General features: G+C 33.2%; 1 protein-coding gene across 5 annotated transcripts in view; it reads right to left on the bottom strand.

Annotated features, from left to right (window-relative positions):
* LOC106054022 (isoleucine--tRNA ligase, cytoplasmic-like) overlaps nt 1-19,293 on the bottom strand; it is a 35,720-nt gene that overhangs the window by 11,706 nt on the left and 4,721 nt on the right. For 4 of the 5 annotated variants that reach the window (XM_056026233.1, XM_056026232.1, XM_056026235.1 and 1 more), the window contains exons 2-27: nt 18,769-18,893; nt 17,819-17,975; nt 17,440-17,559; nt 16,988-17,122; nt 16,170-16,254; nt 15,671-15,799; nt 15,081-15,168; nt 14,466-14,526; nt 10,779-10,877; nt 10,205-10,327; nt 10,009-10,100; nt 9,730-9,828; nt 8,924-9,050; nt 8,735-8,808; nt 8,261-8,455; nt 8,011-8,097; nt 5,237-5,320; nt 4,643-4,787; nt 4,267-4,387; nt 3,518-3,609; nt 3,125-3,202; nt 2,892-3,007; nt 2,357-2,459; nt 2,122-2,205; nt 1,277-1,437; nt 181-307 (exon numbers count right to left, since the gene is read on the bottom strand). In XM_056026233.1, coding sequence (XP_055882208.1) covers nt 181-307; nt 1,277-1,437; nt 2,122-2,205; nt 2,357-2,459; nt 2,892-3,007; nt 3,125-3,202; nt 3,518-3,609; nt 4,267-4,387; nt 4,643-4,787; nt 5,237-5,320; nt 8,011-8,097; nt 8,261-8,455; nt 8,735-8,808; nt 8,924-9,050; nt 9,730-9,828; nt 10,009-10,100; nt 10,205-10,327; nt 10,779-10,877; nt 14,466-14,526; nt 15,081-15,168; nt 15,671-15,799; nt 16,170-16,254; nt 16,988-17,122; nt 17,440-17,559; nt 17,819-17,975; nt 18,769-18,887 — 2,901 coding nt within the window. In that variant the 5' untranslated portion in view covers nt 18,888-18,893. The remainder of the gene's footprint in view (nt 1-180; nt 308-1,276; nt 1,438-2,121; nt 2,206-2,356; nt 2,460-2,891; nt 3,008-3,124; nt 3,203-3,517; nt 3,610-4,266; nt 4,388-4,642; nt 4,788-5,236; nt 5,321-8,010; nt 8,098-8,260; nt 8,456-8,734; nt 8,809-8,923; nt 9,051-9,729; nt 9,829-10,008; nt 10,101-10,204; nt 10,328-10,778; nt 10,878-14,465; nt 14,527-15,080; nt 15,169-15,670; nt 15,800-16,169; nt 16,255-16,987; nt 17,123-17,439; nt 17,560-17,818; nt 17,976-18,768; nt 18,894-19,293) is intronic. The other variant, XM_056026237.1, reaches the window with a different exon arrangement.

Genomic DNA, 19,293 nt, shown 5'->3' with positions numbered 1-19,293 from the left:
ATAAATGCATGTAGTAAAAGTTTCAGATTGAGATTGCATTTATTTACATTCCCCAGTAAATATGTTTATGGTAATGGTTCACATATATGATAAGTGGTTGTTTAATACAATGCATTTTAAGGTTAAAATTTTTTTTAAAAAACATTACAACCACAAGCTTACACTGCACTAAAGACTGACCTTGCCATCAGAATGGGCCTCATAATGTTGAGGAGTGTCTCCAGATTTCTCGAAGATATATTGCACCTTGAGATCTCCTTCTTCCATAACATAGCCTTCTACTTCTAGACTTCCTTCCGACTGATATCTTAAATATTAAGAACAACATATTTCAGTAGATTTAGCTTAGATCTAGATACTAGATATACCTAGATTTAAGGCAGGCACTAAATTCTTCACCAGATTTAGTGTAGATCTAGACTCTAGATATACCTAGATTTAAGGCAGGCACCAAATTCAGACATCTCACAGTCATGTGGAAACTATCTTCAGTAGATTTAACTTAGATCTAGACACTAGATATACCTAGATTTAATGCAGGCACTAAATTCTTCAGTAGATTTAGCGTAGATCTAGACACTAGTTATACCTAGATTTAAGGCAGACACTAAAATCTGACTTTTCACAGTTATATGGAAACTATCTTCAGTTGATTTAGCGTAGATCTAGACACTAGATATATCTAGATCTAAAGCTCTAAAATTCACAGACATTTTAAAGGTTATGTGTGAGCTATCTTCAATAGATCTAGATCATTATAATCAGTAGACTTATACAAACATTACTAGTCTGCGGTTTAAGTCATTTTACTGTTACAACAATGGACTTGTGTAAGTTAGGTTGGTAAAGGTGGAGTTAATATCAAAATGCTCTATGCATAGACTATAGACAAAATCTAGCGCGCCTTCAGTTCAAACTATGAGAAGAAACAAATATTTCTTCCTTGCCTGCAGAAAAATAATGACAGGTAAATGGGTGAAAGGCAAGGTACATGCAAAATTGGTCATCTCAATTAATACAGCCAGCCAATCACAGGATCACAATGCCTTGACACTATGTTTTTTTCCAACATTTTTTTGCAAGAAAAAAAAAAGTATTTAAAAAAAAATATTGGGTAAAATTTTGAGGACTGTGGTCAAAATTTGAAGAGACAGTTGATATAATTCTAAGAAAATTAAAAGTGCTTAATGCCTCTGGTATTGCTGACTATGGTTTACCCTTTGAGAAACCAATGCATACTACTTGAACTGAGCTCTTTCTTTCAGGGTCAACTTACTTTTCAATATCTTCATCCTTCAGAGCTTTGATAGCAGTGGCCACTTTGTTGATGGCACTGGTCAGCTTCCTGCCTAGTTTGCTGTGGTCGGGTTCTGCTTTTAATCTTACACCATAGGCATTTTTATCCATTGTGATAGTCAACTTGCGAACATTTAGTTCCTGTTAATAAACAATAATAACCTGAAAAACTATTTTAGCAAAGGTGACATACCACATGACTTAATTTTCATTCCTAATGAGAAAACTGGGATATAAAAAACAAGTCAAAAAACAATTCTTAAATGTGCTTCAAAAAGAAAAAATATAAGTTAGTTTGTGCACTGACTGAGTCATCTTGAATTCTGTGCAGACATAAGCATCTTACAAGAGTTATAAACGACTAAAAGAGGAGAATGGTTACTGTCAACAATTATCATACTATTAAATTAAAAAAGGAGGGGCGGTGGCTGAGCAGTAAAGCACTTGGCTTCTGAACTGAGGTCCTGGGTTTCAATCCTGGGATTTTTAACTTCGGGATCTTTGGGCGCCTCTAAGTCCACCAAGTAAAGGTGGTTGGTCATTGTGCTGGCCACATGACACCCTTGTTAACCGTGGACCACAGAAACAGATGACCTGTGGATCGCAAAGTTTAAATGGAGTACTTAACTTTACTTTTACACTAAAAAAGAATTCACTAAATGATCCCTTTAAAAATATTTCAGTGGCATAGTCTCACAAGTACAAACATCTCCACATTTTGGTGTTAGTAAGAACCATCTGAGTTATCAATCGACAGAAATAAATTGCTGTCCTTTGAAACATTTATTCTACAACAATAACAAAAACAATTTAAGCATTAAATACCTCTAAGATATATCTCTCCAACGATGCTAGGTCTTCCAAAGTTTCTTTATCTTTAACTATAGCCACAACTTCTTTCAATGGGTACTGTGTACACAAAAAATCTAAATTAAAGCCTAAGTTTTATTGTTATAATACAAATTACAACTACAAAAGAAATCAAGATTAAATCACTTTATTGTTCTAATGCAATTAGTCTAACACTGGTAGAGAAGAAATCTACTTCAAATCTACTTGCCTTTACTGGTAGGGTTTTCCTGTCTCGAATTATTCTTCCTAACTCAACAACTGACTGCATGCGGGACACAGCATTCTCAATCTTCTTGTGGATCATAAACTCTCTGAGGAGAAATAAAGTTAGACAACTCTCAAAGGCCTTAAATTTCGAAACCAAATTAAATTAATTTAATGCTATCTAAAAAAGAATATATAAATATTCCAATACCCCTGCACAAATTTTATATTTACTGATGATAAACAGTTTTTAAAGTTTCATTATAAAATAACAGTACACTACAAATGTGCAAAGTTAAAGATTTGTTAGAATGTTGGAAATATCTTCAGAAACAGAGTTAGAAAAATAAAATTTGACAAAGGCAACCAGTTCAAGGAATCTGAAAACTGTTCTGTGAGTAAATTTTGTGATAGTCATTATTTTCTGAATCATCCTCCACTAGTTACATAAAACTGTTTCGAGACCATTTACTCCATGACTTTGGTCCAAATGAAAAGAATTAAATTTTTGAATGAAAAAAAAGAAAAAGTTAACTCACCGAGGTTGTGGTAACAACAGGAAGTGAACACTACGAGAATCTTGTTCATCAGAAAGGTCAAGCATTTCTTTCAAACCTTGGTAGATGGTTTCGGTCAAGAAAGGTGTGAATGGTGCCTACATACAGACCATATGCTTCAGGTATTTTAAAATTGTAGTTTATAACAACTATACACACAGACACACACACAATAACAATAGAAATACAACTACAGTGTACATATAAAAACTCACCATTATTCTTGTTATAACAAATATAACATTACAGAGTGTCTCTAGAGCTTTCTTGCTATCAGATTTTCCAAAGTCACCCTAAAACACAAATCATTCATATTTAAAGAGACATGTTAGAAAAGAACATATTTACAACTGTAATACTTTATACTTGATCCATAAACTATAAAGCAAAGTAAGAGAAAAGGGCATACCTATAACTAGAGTATTAGTAATAAAAAAAAGTGCTAGGATGTTATAAGAGCTTTTTTCCTCAATTGCTCTGTGCTTTTGTCATTTCAAATTCTAATTACATTATATGAGGAGATGTTAAGGCTGAGTTATAAATATACTGTGACAAGTGAGAACACGTTCAACTGAGCCGAGTACACAAAGCTGCTCATCTCTTCTTACCTTCAGCCTTTTCCTGTTCATTCTGACATACCAGTTTGTCAGCTGGTCAATAAACTTCACCAGCTTTGGAGTCACTGTGTACATGCGGTAGGCTAAGAAACAATAAATAATGACCAAGTTTTTAACAAAAAAAACAACATTTATTTCTTCTTTTCATTATATCTAGAATCAAAGATATCAAAAGAAAATGTATGACTTGATTGGGTTCTTGGAACACACAAAGTAAGAATATGCCAATGATACATAGGCGAATGCTGTGAGTTTCTAGAAAGTGAAACTTTTGAAACATAAAGCCCCCCAAAAAGTCACCATTTCTAAACTGAGAAGCCTCAGCTGAGCTTTCAACACAAGCAGACAATACGATAAAATGATGACATGAAGAGGCTGATTGGTGCCAGGCCATTTATCAAATAACACAATAAAAAAACAACTGGTCTGAATGCTCCATAAGAAAGACAATTTTTAGAGATTTATACAAGTACACAAACAGGTACCAGATTTTGTGAACCAAGAAAGGCCAAAAAAAAATATGGATTGGAGAGTAAAAGTGAAATTTCATGAAGACATTAAAACACTACATAGCAGCAAACAGGTCTGTTAGATAATTCCACACTATCTTTACAGTAAAAGAAGAAATTATAAATCAAAGTAAATATTAAGTAAAACAAAATATTCCTTCTGAATGTTATTACAGTTATTCACAAGTATTTGAAATGATTGTATAAATATAAGCCCATCAAATCACTCACCAGCCATTTCTGCCTTCACAAACTTGACAAGAGACTGAGTAAAAGAAAGAATCCATCTGTCCATGTAGTTGTCAGATATCTCTCGACTCTTTTCATTCACCAGGAAATTTTCACCAGTTTCCTAAGAGGAAAAAAACATACACCAGTCATCTACCAGCACAAAATAAAACATGTGCCTAAGAAAGAACTCACACTAGTTATGTGACTGGAATATCCATTGGACAAAGGATGTTCATTATTCATTTGTGACAAGAATATCCATGGGTCAAGGTGGAGTTAGCCAATGGTCCATTCCATACTACACATAAAACATGCTCTACATTTTTATAGTAACTACTGCTTTATACAGGCAAAAGAAAAGTGATCCATAGCTCACCTGTTTCCAAATAGTCACATACTGGGTCAAGAATCTATAAGCATTGTACCATGGAAGGAATACATCTTTCAAGATGTCCCTAACACCTTCCTCTTTGAAGCGCAGATTTTCGGCCCTCACAGCCGGTGAATTGATCAGGTACAACCTTCATAACAAATTCAAATAAAGTCAGTATGGAAATACTATACATAAACTGAAGGCACTTTTTAAAGATAGACTTTCCTTCTTTGGTATTCAAAATAAAGAAAAAAGACTAATATCTGATTTTTTATCAATTTATATAAAGAAGTTGTTTTTAACCATTTTGAAATTAGGTATCCCAAGAACCCAAACTTCTAATTAATGGTGGAATGATTTCATTATTTGTAGTTAAAAAAATAGTCTAAAAATGCATTTAAGAGTGGCTCTTCCTATTAAAATCTAAAAATCATTGGCAACCCCTTACTCTTGAATTTGAATGTTTCAAAAGATGATATGCAGCTCCAGCTTCATTTCACTTATCGGCATGACTCCAATAAAATAGCTGACAAAAAGAGTCAGGTCAAAGAATATGATGGTAGAAGGGAGAGACAAGGAAGCAAAAGATGTACTTACCTGATGGCATCAGCTCCATATTTGTTGACTACTGACAGTGGGTCTGGATAATTTTTCTTTCTTTTACTCATTTTTTGCCCATCTCTGAAGAACGCAAGAAAATGGCAGCCTTTTAGTGGGTGTTTTATTTATTACTTTTTTTTAAAGTTCAATAATTCATAAGGAGACATACAATTAGATTCATTCTAAAATCCAACACAATGACAATATTGTCAAAGGCAATTATAATTTTGAAAACTTTCCTTATTGGATACTAAGTCTTACAGTGAACTTTAACCCTACCAGCCCTTAACCCCTGAAACAGACTGTCCACTATGTCCTCGGTGACCAGTCATTTCATTGCCCGGTCATTTCATCCCCAATTAAATATTTTTCTTTTTCATTGTTTAATTGTGCTGTTAAGCCCTCATTTCGACTAATACATAGATATGATTATGTAGAATGCTTTTTGATATTTTTTTACATGTTATTAATGCGTTTATAGTGTTGCCTCTTCCACTTTGCATTCTTGATGAGAAATCTTATAATATATTGTAAATCTGGGTGTGTACTTAGCTATAGCGCTTCTATTGGATGTGGGGGATGTAATATTTTAATATTATCCTGCGTATGACGTAATGATCAAAGGCCAAGGTTTGGTGGAAGTAGTGAAAATCATTTAAGAGATAGACGTACGATTAGAATAATTATGACTGTGCTTAACTTATTATCAAAGGCCAAGTTGTGGTGGAAGTATGACCATGTTTCACTTTATTTTATTTTTCAATCGGTCGTTCTTGAAAATGGGAGCGTCATTTTTAGCCAAAAATAAGGTTTTATTATTTTTTTTAATAAAGGCTGACTTCACCCATCCTCAGGATATCATGTCGCCTATATAAGTTTTACTTTTTAAAATTCCTTTTAAACATTAAAGATGTAAATTGTGTTATAGGACTTTATTTCTAACGATATTTCTATCTATCTTTTTGATGTAGATGAACATAAAAACACTTTTTTACATTGCCTCTATATTTAGTTTTTAATGGCCTTTAATTTTAATTTTATTCTTATCTAATGTGTTACACTTTTTGTCATTTAAATAAAAAATGAATATATTAAATAGTGCTCATTTCATGAATTTACAATTAGTATTTGTTAGATAAAATGATCCGATGATGAAAATAACGGGATGAAATGACCGGGGATGAAGTGACCAGGAACCATGTCCTGAGCTTTTGGGGGTCACATCCCCCTTTACTTATTCTTAGAAGCTCTAGATCTAATAAAAATTGATTTTTTCTTATAAATCTCTCACAGTATCTTTCACTGTAGGTAAAAAACATTATTCTTAAATTAAATTCTGACTCCTAAAAGTCTAAATCAAATAAAATATTGATCAACTTCAGGCTTATTACAAGTCTAGACCTATCTTTTCCATGCCTGGTTCATGTCTATAGCAAATTTTCAGAAAATTTTCATGCAAAACCACACCAATTCAATGTAAACACATGAGCACAGCTATTTGCAAAGATAAACCAGTAGTTTAATTACGATTGGTTGTCTATTTTTAGATTTTGAATAATTTCTTTTCATGAAATAGCCAAGTATTGAAAAAGCAATCCATCGATAAAGCGTTGATGTTTTAAATTACTGAAAAAGAAGTCCACTGGTCAGGCAGTAGTGTTGTGAACTCCTTACTTGGATCATACTTGACACATAACATACTTCTTTCAATAACTCAAAGAGACACCAGAGATGAATTAACAACAAAATATAAATTTAATAAAAGTAATTCTATATTACTTATATTGTACGACTAGGCTCCATAACTCAGGCCTCTGAGAAAACAATAATAAAACTCCAAGCGCTGTCACTCTGTCCCAACCAGTGGACCAATGAAATAATAATACATAAACATAAATAAACATAGAATTTTTTAAATCTTACACCCAAGATTCTCTCAAGTGTTGTTTACAATATTATATACAACCATAGTCACCACAAGTATTAAGAACTAACTTGAGTTGTTTACTATATGTTTGTTACTTAATATAAGCGTAAAGGCCTTGTAATATTTACAGTGCAGCTTGGCCTGAACATTTTCCAACTGACTAGAGAATGTGCCATAACCAAGGGAAACAAAGTAAGTTTAATTTAAATTTGATCTAATCAACCTAAACAGTGGCTCTCAAGCATTTTTATATTTAATGTGCACATGTCCTTAGATAAGTTTCTTACAAGATTACAAAGTAAATCAAAAAATAATATTAGGCACAGACTTGTGACAGAAAATGATTGAAGGCGAGAAGAGAAGTTATATTTAATGTGCACATGTCCTTAGATAAGTTTCTTACAAGTTTACAAAGTAAATCAAAAAATAATATTAGGCACAGACTTGTGACAGAAAATGATTGAAGGCGAGAAGAGAGAGTCAGAAGTTTTATTTCATATCTGACTTTACAGATTTTGGTATCTACTTTTTACAAATCAAGTTACCTTTAAAACGTAAGCTCTACAAGACACATTATACTAAAGGGTAGGTATAGTAATTTATTAAATGAGACCAGGATTTTATTAAATGAGACCAATGTGGTAAGTGCTCAGGAATGTCATGTTGATGGTGTTTGGTTCAAAACCTGTCTGTCACCACATCCCGCCCTTGTGAGGAAAGTTTGCGCTAGGATGTAATAATATTAATAATAATCAAATCTGAAGCATAAACCAAAACAAAAACAAAGTGCTGAAGTGCATTCCTTCTTTAGAAACTAGTGAATTAGTAAGGTGTTATAACTCACGCAGCTAGGACCAGACCGTTGCAGACCAAGTTCTTAAATGGAGCTTTACCAAACATTAGTGTAGACACGACTATCAAGGTGTAAAACCTGAAGAAATAAAGACAAAGACATATAATTACACTGGGCCTTACCACAAAGAGCTTTCTATCTTATTAATTCTAAGAAGAACATGAATGTGCTTTGAATTTTAGTCTTTTATTTGTCCCCTTTTTCTCAATAACACTAGCCTGATTTAAAATACACTTCTTACCATCCTCTTGTCTGATCAATGCCTTCAGCAATGAAGTCTGCAGGAAAGGTATCCTCAAACTCTTTGCAGTTCTCAAAAGGGTAATGAGCCTTGCCATAAGGCATAGAGCCAGATTCAAACCAGCAGTCAAACACTTCAGTCACTCTCCTCAAAACACCTCGGCCAGTTTTGGATGGAATAGTCAGTGGATCAACACTGCAAAAGGACAAAAAGTCAAGCTGAACATTTCAAAGTCATCCTCAAGGGGAAAAAAAAAAACCAACCAAAGATAAAAGGTGTTGTATTCTTAAATAAAACAAATGAAAAAAAAATTTTGTGATGGGTTATGATATCTTCTATTGTAAATTTTTCATTTCGCACTTAAACATTTGACAGTAGGGATGTTTATTTTTTTGATTGCTGAATGCATTTATATAATCCATAAAAAAAAAACCTGAAGAAATTTAACTTCCAATAATCTATTTTCAAACTTACAATTCTCTGTGTAAATCACTGACTTTCACACCGGTTAGCTCTTCCAGCTCAGCTATGGATCCCACACAAACAACCTTTAATTAAACATTAAGTTAAAATAATTTCAAATAAAGCTTCAGGCATTGTATTACAATGAAAAAGGTGAACACAAATATTTTGGTCACATGTTTCATGAACGACAGCACTCACCTCCTCACCATCGTCACTGATCCACAATGGAATGGGGGTTCCCCAGTAACGATTTCTAGAGATGGCCCAATCTCTAGCCTCTTTCAGCCAGTTTCCAAATCTTTTTTCTTTCACAAAGTCAGGAACCCTTCAACAGAAAAATAAGTGGGCAATGCTAAAATAGTTATTTCAATGTTTAACTTTTTATTTGTTTAAATAATTGTTTTTTTACAATTTATTCCTAAACAATAATCTAAATATATATGAACCCATGGAGTACAAACATGAGGCTTGGTAAGTTATTGGCTTCCGAATCAAGGGGTAATGGGTATATCTTAATAAAGACTAAGATTATGAGCTGCAGAATTTTAAGAATACCCCTAGGTCCACCCAACTCTTATGGGTGTATGACATTAGTTGGGCAAAGTAAAGGCAATTTTGTCATTGTGCTAGCCACATAAAAACAGTACCCCCTCCGAAGTCTTCCCGTATCCCTAGTGGTACGCATACTCCCCTTCGGTAAACATGCTCTCCAATATAGATGGTAAGGTCACAAGGGGTACTTCACTTTGTTTTTTCAAAGAGCACAAAGAATAAATTTCCTTTGAAACCTTATAACCATATTAAGCACGTAGAAATCACTTTATCCTTTTTAGGAATGTGTCATGTCAACAGTACGACCAACCAACTTATTTTACAGCTGCAAAGAAATACATATTTGGACCTAGGGGAACATAAGGAACTGTAATTGTCAATAGGATTTCATCCTGAAACCTTTGGGTAGTTAAACTAAAGGATTACAACAATATGTAATCTCTAGATCTCACCAGTATGTGTCCTTAGTTGAAGCCAGCAAATTTTCCACAGCGTGTTCCACCCTAACAAACCAGCTTGGCACAGCTTTATAGATAAGAGGAGTTTCAGATCTAGAATAAGAATTTAAAAAAAAAAAAAGTCAAACTTAGTTGTTTTCCTTTTACGATAAAAATTAACTGTGTCAAAGTAAAATGGTCAAGAATAGCAAACACAAATGCTTAGCTTATTTTAAATACCCATGACATCTTTAGGTTACAGAATTTGGAATGTATAAAATGAAAGATTCTTACCTCCAACAAAATGGATAGCTGTGTTTGATTGTGCTTTGGTTAACAAGTCTTCCTTTGGCTTTCAAATACTTGATAATTTCTTTGTCTGCATCCTGAGAGAAAAAGAGTAACTTTAGTAATAAATTTCTTTTTTTTTTTTTGTGGGACATGAGATTCAAATAATGACAAAATTCTAATAATTATCACATTCACCAACCTTGACATGCAAGCCTTTAAAATCAGTGACCTCATCTGTAAATTTACCACTGGGTGATACAGGACATACCATCTTCATGTCCCTTGTAATAATACCGTTTGCCAGGCATACCCGTTGATCATCCTAAAGCATGTACAAAAAAAAAGCTAGGTTAATGCCATGTGATTGTATTAAATATAAATACATAGCAATTTACAAAAAAGTTAAAGCTAGAAATGTAGATCATAAAACATATGCTGCAAAGTCTTGATCTAGTTAGCTGCTTGTACTTACTTAATTAACTAAATACATAATAAAAAAATAAGAAGACATTGTTGTTTTTTTATTTAGGTGAAAGCAAATATTTAAATGTAAATGTATTATCAAAAGTAAATGATACTTTATGTTAAATATAAACATTGTAAATATCAAGTCCTAATGATACTTAATGTTAAAGATAAACATTGTAAATATCGAGCCCAAATGATACGTAATGTTAAAGATAAGCATTGTAAATATTGAGACCTAATGATACTTAATGTTAAAGATAAATATTGTAAAATATAGAGTCCTAATGAATCAGTAATATTCTTACCTCCCCAAAATATGGAGCTTGATGGACAACTCCAGTTCCTGTGTCTGTGGTGACGTAGGTGTCGACAAGCACACGAAAGGCACCAGTTTGTTGCTTATACTGGAAAAAAGAACAATCTATTTAGACTAAGAGAAGATGTATTCAGTTTTAAATAGTTTGAATGGTGTGGTCATACACTAGCTGGAAATGTAGAGATCAACTCACCTCTTTAAAGTAATCAAACAAAGGAACATATTTTTGAATGGTGTGGTCATACACTAGCTGGAAATGTAGAGATCAACTCACCTCTTTAAAGTAATCAAACAAAGGAACATATTTTTGAATGGTGTGGTCATACACTAGCTGGAGATGTAGAGATCAACTCACCTCTTTAAAGTAATCAAACAAAGGAACATATTTTTGAATGGTGTGGTCATACACTAGCTGGAGATGTAGAGATCAACTCACCTCTTTAAAGTAATCAAACAAAGGAACATATTTTTGAATGGTGTGGTCATACACTAGCTGGAGATGTAGAGATCAACTCACCTCTTTAAAGTAATCAAACAAAGGAACATATTTTTGAATGGTGTGGTCATACACTAGCTGGAGATGTAGAGATCAACTCACCTCTTTAAAGTAATCAAACAAAGGAACATATTTTTGAATGGTGTGGTCATACACTAGCTGGAGATGTAGAGATCAACTCACCTCTTTAAAGTAATCAAACAAAGGAACATATTTTTGAATGGTGTGGTCATACACTAGCTGGAGATGTAGAGATCAACTCACCTCTTTAAAGTAATCAAACAAAGGAACATATTTTTGAATGGTGTGGTCATACACTAGCTGGAGATGTAGAGATCAACTCACCTCTTTAAAGTAATCAAACAAAGGAACATATTTTTGAATGGTGTGGTCATACACTAGCTGGAGATGTAGAGATCAACTCACCTCTTTAAAGTAATCAAACAAAGGAACATATTTTTGAATGGTGTGGTCATACACTAGCTGGAGATGTAGAGATCAACTCACCTCTTTAAAGTAATCAAACAAAGGAACATATTTTTGAATGGTGTGGTCATACACTAGCTGGAGATGTAGAGATCAACTCACCTCTTTAAAGTAATCAAACAAAGGAACATATTTTTGAATGGTGTGGTCATACACTAGCTGGAGATGTAGAGATCAACTCACCTCTTTAAAGTAATCAAACAAAGGAACATATTTTTGAATGGTGTGGTCATACACTAGCTGGAGATGTAGAGATCAACTCACCTCTTTAAAGTAATCAAACAAAGGAACATATTTTTGAATGGTGTGGTCATACACTAGCTGGAGATGTAGAGATCAACTCACCTCTTTAAAGTAATCAAACAAAGGAACATATTTTTGAATGGTGTGGTCATACACTAGCTGGAGATGTAGAGATCAACTCACCTCTTTAAAGTAATCAAACAAAGGAACATATTTTTGAATGGTGTGGTCATACACTAGCTGGAGATGTAGAGATCAACTCACCTCTTTAAAGTAATCAAACAAAGGAACATATTTTTGAATGGTGTGGTCATACACTAGCTGGAGATGTAGAGATCAACTCACCTCTTTAAAGTAATCAAACAAAGGAACATATTTTTGAGTGGTGTGGTCATACACTAGCTGGAGATGTAGAGATCAACTCACCTCTTTAAAGTAATCAAACAAAGGAACATATTTTTGAATTGTGTGGTCATACACTAGCTGGAGATGTAGAGATCAACTCACCTCTTTAAAGTAATCAAACAAAGGAACATATTTTTGAATGGTGTGGTCATACACTAGCTGGAGATGTAGAGATCAACTCACCTCTTTAAAGTAATCAAACAAAGGAACATATTTTTGAATGGTGTGGTCATACACTAGCTGGAGATGTAGAGATCAACTCACCTCTTTAAAGTAATCAAACAAAGGAACATATTTTTGAATGGTGTGGTCATACACTAGCTGGAAATGTAGAGATCAACTCACCTCTTTAAAGTAATCAAACAAAGGAACATATTTTTGAATGGTGTGGTCATACACTAGCTGGAGATGTAGAGATCAACTCACCTCTTTAAAGTAATCAAACAAAGGAACATATTTTTGAATGGTGTGGTCATACACTAGCTGGAAATGTAGAGATCAACTCACCTCTTTAAAGTAATCAAACAAAGGAACATATTTTTGAATGGTGTGGTCATACACTAGCTGGAAATGTAGAGATCAACTCACCTCTTTAAAGTAATCAAACAAAGGAACATATTTTTGAATGGTGTGGTCATACACTAGCTGGAGATGTAGAGATCAACTCACCTCTTTAAAGTAATCAAACAAAGGAACATATTTTTGAATGGTGTGGTCATACACTAGCTGGAAATGTAGAGATCAACTCACCTCTTTAAAGTAATCAAACAAAGGAACATATTTTTGAATGGTGTGGTCATACACTAGCTGGAGATGTAGAGATCAACTCACCTCTTTAAAGTAATCAAACAAAGGAACATATTTTTGAATGGTGTGGTCATACACTAGCTGGAGATGTAGAGATCAACTCACCTCTTTAAAGTAATCAAACAAAGGAACATATTTTTGAATGGTGTGGTCATACACTAGCTGGAGATGTAGAGATCAACTCACCTCTTTAAAGTAATCAAACAAAGGAACATATTTTTGAATGGTGTGGTCATACACTAGCTGGAAATGTAGAGATCAACTCACCTCTTTAAAGTAATCAAACAAAGGAACATATTTTTGAATGGTGTGGTCATACACTAGCTGGAGATGTAGAGATCAACTCACCTCTTTAAAGTAATCAAACAAAGGAACATATTTTTGAATGGTGTGGTCATACACTAGCTGGAGATGTAGAGATCAACTCACCTCTTTAAAGTAATCAAACAAAGGAACATATTTTTGAATGGTGTGGTCATACACTAGCTGGAGATGTAGAGATCAACTCACCTCTTTAAAGTAATCAAACAAAGGAACATATTTTTGAATGGTGTGGTCATACACTAGCTGGAAATGTAGAGATCAACTCACCTCTTTAAAGTAATCAAACAAAGGAACATATTTTTGAATGGTGTGGTCATACACTAGCTGGAAATGTAGAGATCAACTCACCTCTTTAAAGTAATCAAACAAAGGAACATATTTTTGAATGGTGTGGTCATACACTAGCTGGAAATGTAGAGATCAACTCACCTCTTTAAAGTAATCAAACAAAGGAACATATTTTTGAATGGTGTGGTCATACACTAGCTGGAAATGTAGAGATCAACTCACCTCTTTAAAGTAATCAAACAAAGGAACATATTTTTGAATGGTGTGGTCATACACTAGCTGGAGATGTAGAGATCAACTCACCTCTTTAAAGTAATCAAACAAAGGAACATATTTTTGAATGGTGTGGTCATACACTAGCTGGAGATGTAGAGATCAACTCACCTCTTTAAAGTAATCAAACAAAGGAACATATTTTTGAATGGTGTGGTCATACACTAGCTGGAAATGTAGAGATCAACTCACCTCTTTAAAGTAATCAAACAAAGGAACATATTTTTGAATGGTGTGGTCATACACTAGCTGGAGATGTAGAGATCAACTCACCTCTTTAAAGTAATCAAACAAAGGAACATATTTTTGAATGGTGTGGTCATACACTAGCTGGAAATGTAGAGATCAACTCACCTCTTTAAAGTAATCAAACAAAGGAACATATTTTTTCCCTTCCAATTTCTTGCCTGGAAACCTAAATAAATAAAAGATATTTAAAAAAGGTGTTATCAATAAACCATCATAACATCATTTGATGTACTGTAGTGACAGATGAAAATGAACTATTCAAATAAAATGCTAATGCAATTAAATTCAGACATTTTTGTGCGGTTGGGCCTGGTGGTCAAGTGAAAAAACAGGCTTCCAAACAGAGGGCCTTAAGTTCAAATCCTGGTGAAGAATGGGATTTGATTCAGCATTATTAGGATGCCCCTGAGTACAGCAAATTCTTATAAGAACCTGGGGAAATAAAGGTGGCTGGACACTGTGCTGGCAGCAATAGAAACAGGCGAGCTTTACATCACCTGCCTCCACTGATCTCATTGATTGAAAGGTTAGCTTTTTTTTTTTTACTCATTTTAAAGGTTGTTTTTTTTTTTAAACTTTCTGAACATCAAAAAATAATTCACAAACAACGTGGACAATTACTGAACTAGGAATAGAATTTTATCACTATCAATAGATGCAAAGGTTATCAGCAAAATCAAAAAGTTTGTAGTAACCTACACTATGTGGTAGATAACTTACTTTTCTAGGACAGTGTATTCATCCTCAGACTTGAACAGAGCAGACAGCCTCTCCTCCATCATTATGTAAACCTTATTTGTGGATTTATCTGAGAAGCACAGCAAAAACATGAAACAATCATTCAAACATAAGAAAAAAAAAAGTGATTTTAATTCACATTTAAACGAAATCAAAATGTTTAAAACAAATAACAATCTTTATGAGTTTAAAAAAAGACAGAGGAAATGGGTTTAGTATCTGTTTTACAATGACTCGTTTGGTTCACATGGTTCAGAAGTTCATTCAATGATTTGAAGATCATTACATTCTAGCCCAAACCTCCCACAGGACAGCAGGCAGGGTTTGAACCCAAGACCATCAAGAGAATATGATAATCCTGAGAACATACCACATGGCCAGACAACCTTGCGAGTTGAAAGATATTGATTATATTTTTTATTAATATTTTTATCTACAGCCTATGGCAAATAAGGAATGGTGGACAAATAGGCCAGATTAAAATTGTTGACATTCAAGTTAAAAAATTTTTTATAGCATATCACACCTCTAAATAACTGAGTAATATCTACTATAAAGCAACAAGCACCAACCTTTAAGTTTGACATAAATGAGCTCAGGGTGGACACAGCAGGCCATGTTACTGGGCAGTGTCCAAGGTGTTGTGGTCCAAGCAAGTATAGACACATCAGGCTCATCTTCAAGAGGGAAGGATACAATCACTGGGGAGAGCAATGTCTTATCATCAGATCAATAGTAAACAATAGGACAATTTAATTCAATGTCTTATCATCAGATCAATAGTAAACAATAGGACAATTTAATTCAATGTCTTATCATCAGATCAATAGTAAACAATAGGACAATTTAATTCAATGTCTTATCATCAGATCAATAGTAAACAATAGGACAATTTAATTCAATGTCTTATCATCAGATCAGTAGTAAACAATAGGACAATTTAATTCAATGTCTTATCATCAGATCAATAGTAAACAATAGGACAATTTAACTCCTTAAAAATGACATTGCTAACAGTTCTGTAGATCAACAGTCAATGAAAGAATGTACATGTATAAAAAAATATACTACCAGCTGGATCCACCACATCTTTATAATTTTGTCCAGATTCAAAGTTTGACAACGGTGTGTTACAAGCAGTGGAATATGGCATCACCTGGAAAACATGTCCTTATTTACTTTATCTACATTTCAAGATTATTTAGTTTGTTTTTTATTCTGGTATTATGAATTAGATATGAAATTTAAAGAGCATCACAAAAGCAATAAGTCTGTTAGAATTGCTAGTAATTTTTCAAAAATATCTCAACAATTTACATTTGGCTAGACTACAGCCTCCAGAAATAACAACAACATTCATTTTATCATTGACAACAGTACAAAGGTGCCTTTCTCTGAGTCTGGCACAACTACATAAACTTTGTTATTAAAAGCTTTGAAAATTATAACAACCTAAATATAACTGATCCATATGTGATGCAGTACATGAAGCAGCAAGGTCTATTGGAAGTATATTATATTAAACCAATAAAATAGTTGTGTACATTTAAAGTGAAGAATGCAATGGTTAAGCCAACTAAAAGAGAGCATGGAATGGGTTGCCACTATCAATCAGGAAAACTAATGAATTAATAAAGTGTGGGTCTCTAATTAAGCATGTACAACTTGGTCAACATGAAAAAATGCAGGATAAAACAATCTTTTTTTTTTTAAAGAATTTCTGTTATTATTAAGAAAATATATATGCTCTGACATTTTACAACAATTACACTATTACAATTTTAGGTAATTAACTCTTTTTATTTTTATCTAGGTTCTGAACTTTTATTGATACATTGTTAACATTAATTTATAAATATAATTTATAACCTCACAAAAACAATTCTTACTTTGTAACCTTGATAGACCAGCCCTTTGTTGTAGAGTTGCTTGAACACCCACCAGATGGTCTCCATAAATGATGGATACATGGTGCGATAATCATTTTCAAAATCAATCCAACGAGCCAGCCTCCCCATTATGAACTGGATAATAAGCAAATAATGTAGAAATGGATGATAGAAATGTTCAGTAATATTTCTGTAACAAATATTAAAGTTTGCTCCCTCATGAAATCTTAATCACTAAATGCCACAATAGTTATTTAAAAAATATTCCATAAAGGAATAAAACAATAAACATATGTATTATTCATTTTCTTTATCTTTTAATACTTTAATTTCAAATAATGTTTGACATAACATTTTCTAATTTAGCTATTCATTTGAAATTATTCTGTCATTGAAATTTAAATGAACATAGATTTCACCTAAAATAAACAACAAAAAAAAAAACAACATACTTTCCACTCATCACTGTATCTTTGTACAATTTTACGACATTCATCATTGTAAGCCTTGATGCCCATTTTCTCCACATCTTCTGGGCCAGTTATTCCCAATGTTTTGTCAATCTCATACTCCTGAAATCAGTTTTAAAGTTTTTAAGAAATAGTTTTTAAGACAATGGAATTAGTCACAACTAAATGTATAATTTTTTTTATTTCAGAAAGAGGCTCTAGGTTTATAAGCAAAACATAGAATATCATAAGTTTAAGAACCTAATGACAGTGAACCATTTTGTTAGTAAAATATAAGCTATCTATTCAAATTGTGGAGGGGGTGACAAAATAACAGAAGTGGCAATTTTAACAATCATTACAGTAGCCTGAAGATACTCACTACAGGTAATCCATGACAATCCCATCCAAACCGCCTTTCTACATGGAAACCACTTTGGTGAGCCCATCTGGTGACCACATCTTTGATAGTTCCTGCTAAAATGTGACCATAGTGAGGCAAACCGGTAGCAAATGGTGGTCCATCATAAAATGCATATCTATAAAAAAAAAACATCTTTATGAAAATAAAACTTGTGCTAAGTATTGGAGAAATCTTTCTTATCATCTATAGTTACAGGCTAACCAAATCAATGTCCTTTAAAAGACTTAAATAATGAAATAATTCAAAGCTATTGAAAAAGGGCAATGTAATCCAAGTCAGAAACAGCATACAAATATTATAAAGTAGTAGATTCCCATTTGATGAGCCAGCAGTTTGGATAATTCGACCACACCATGCAGGGTGGAAAAAAAGACATTTTTTTAAAAGTTAAGTTTCATTATAGACAGCAGTATGCTTTCATTAAGTATTTTTCTGAGGTCTCTCTTATAAGTTAAATTACAGTACACTCTACTGTATTCATTTATGATCATTTTCAAGTGGTAAAGACCCTAGAGGCCTACATGTGTTTCTACTGTTATGAACTGTGTTTGGGCAGTTTATTCTCTGTTGTATTTTAATCCAACACTACATACAAGTACAGTATCTTGTACTTTCTCTGATCATTTGTTTTAGCCCCATTCCCAAAAGCCTTTTTTTTTAAACTTAGACATCCTTCTGTCCACATAAGGGCCAAAAAGTGTCAGAACTCTACTGTATCTTGGCACTTCTGCTAATGCAGTATTAGCCCATTGAACCAAATAGTTGTGTTAATTGTGTGAATTGAATCACATTTTATGGCTGAGCCAAATCAATATGTAGCTCTACCTAAAAGTTTAAAAAAATCAATAAAAATAGTTTGTAATAACTATCGTCTCTATATAAGCACCCAAAATAAAATTCTTTCTAACCTTGGTCTTGATTTGGACAGTTTCAAAGAAGTCTGAAATGCATCAATCTCCTGCCAGAACTTCAGTACTTTTTCCTCTTCATTCACAAAATTAATTGCATCAGTAGCTCCTTGAGCCATCCTTTACTAATTAAAAAAAGAAACATCACCATAAATTTACCTGATAACATTTTTAAAAAGCACTGTAAATATTTCATTTTTTATATTATATAATCTTTATACAACATATAAATATATTTTTCAATTCAGTCTCTATCAGTAAAATCATAAAATAAATGACACAAAACTACAATGTAGTACAAAGGCTGGCTGATAGCATTCACTAAAAGAATTTTAAACCACAATTAATAGGGAGGCACGCAGGCTGAGTAGTAAAGCGCTTGGCTACTGAACTAAAGGGTCCTGGGCTCAAATCCTTGTGAAGATTGGGATTTTTTATTTCGGGATATTTATTGCACCTCTGAATCCACCAAGCTCCAATGGGTAACTGAAATTAGTTGGGGAAAAATAAAGGCGGTTGGCTGTT

This window comes from Biomphalaria glabrata, chromosome 4 (genome assembly GCF_947242115.1).
Source record: "Biomphalaria glabrata chromosome 4, xgBioGlab47.1, whole genome shotgun sequence".
NCBI classification, from domain to species: Eukaryota; Metazoa; Mollusca; class Gastropoda; family Planorbidae; genus Biomphalaria; species Biomphalaria glabrata.
This window is presented reverse-complemented; position numbering and strand designations above follow the sequence as displayed.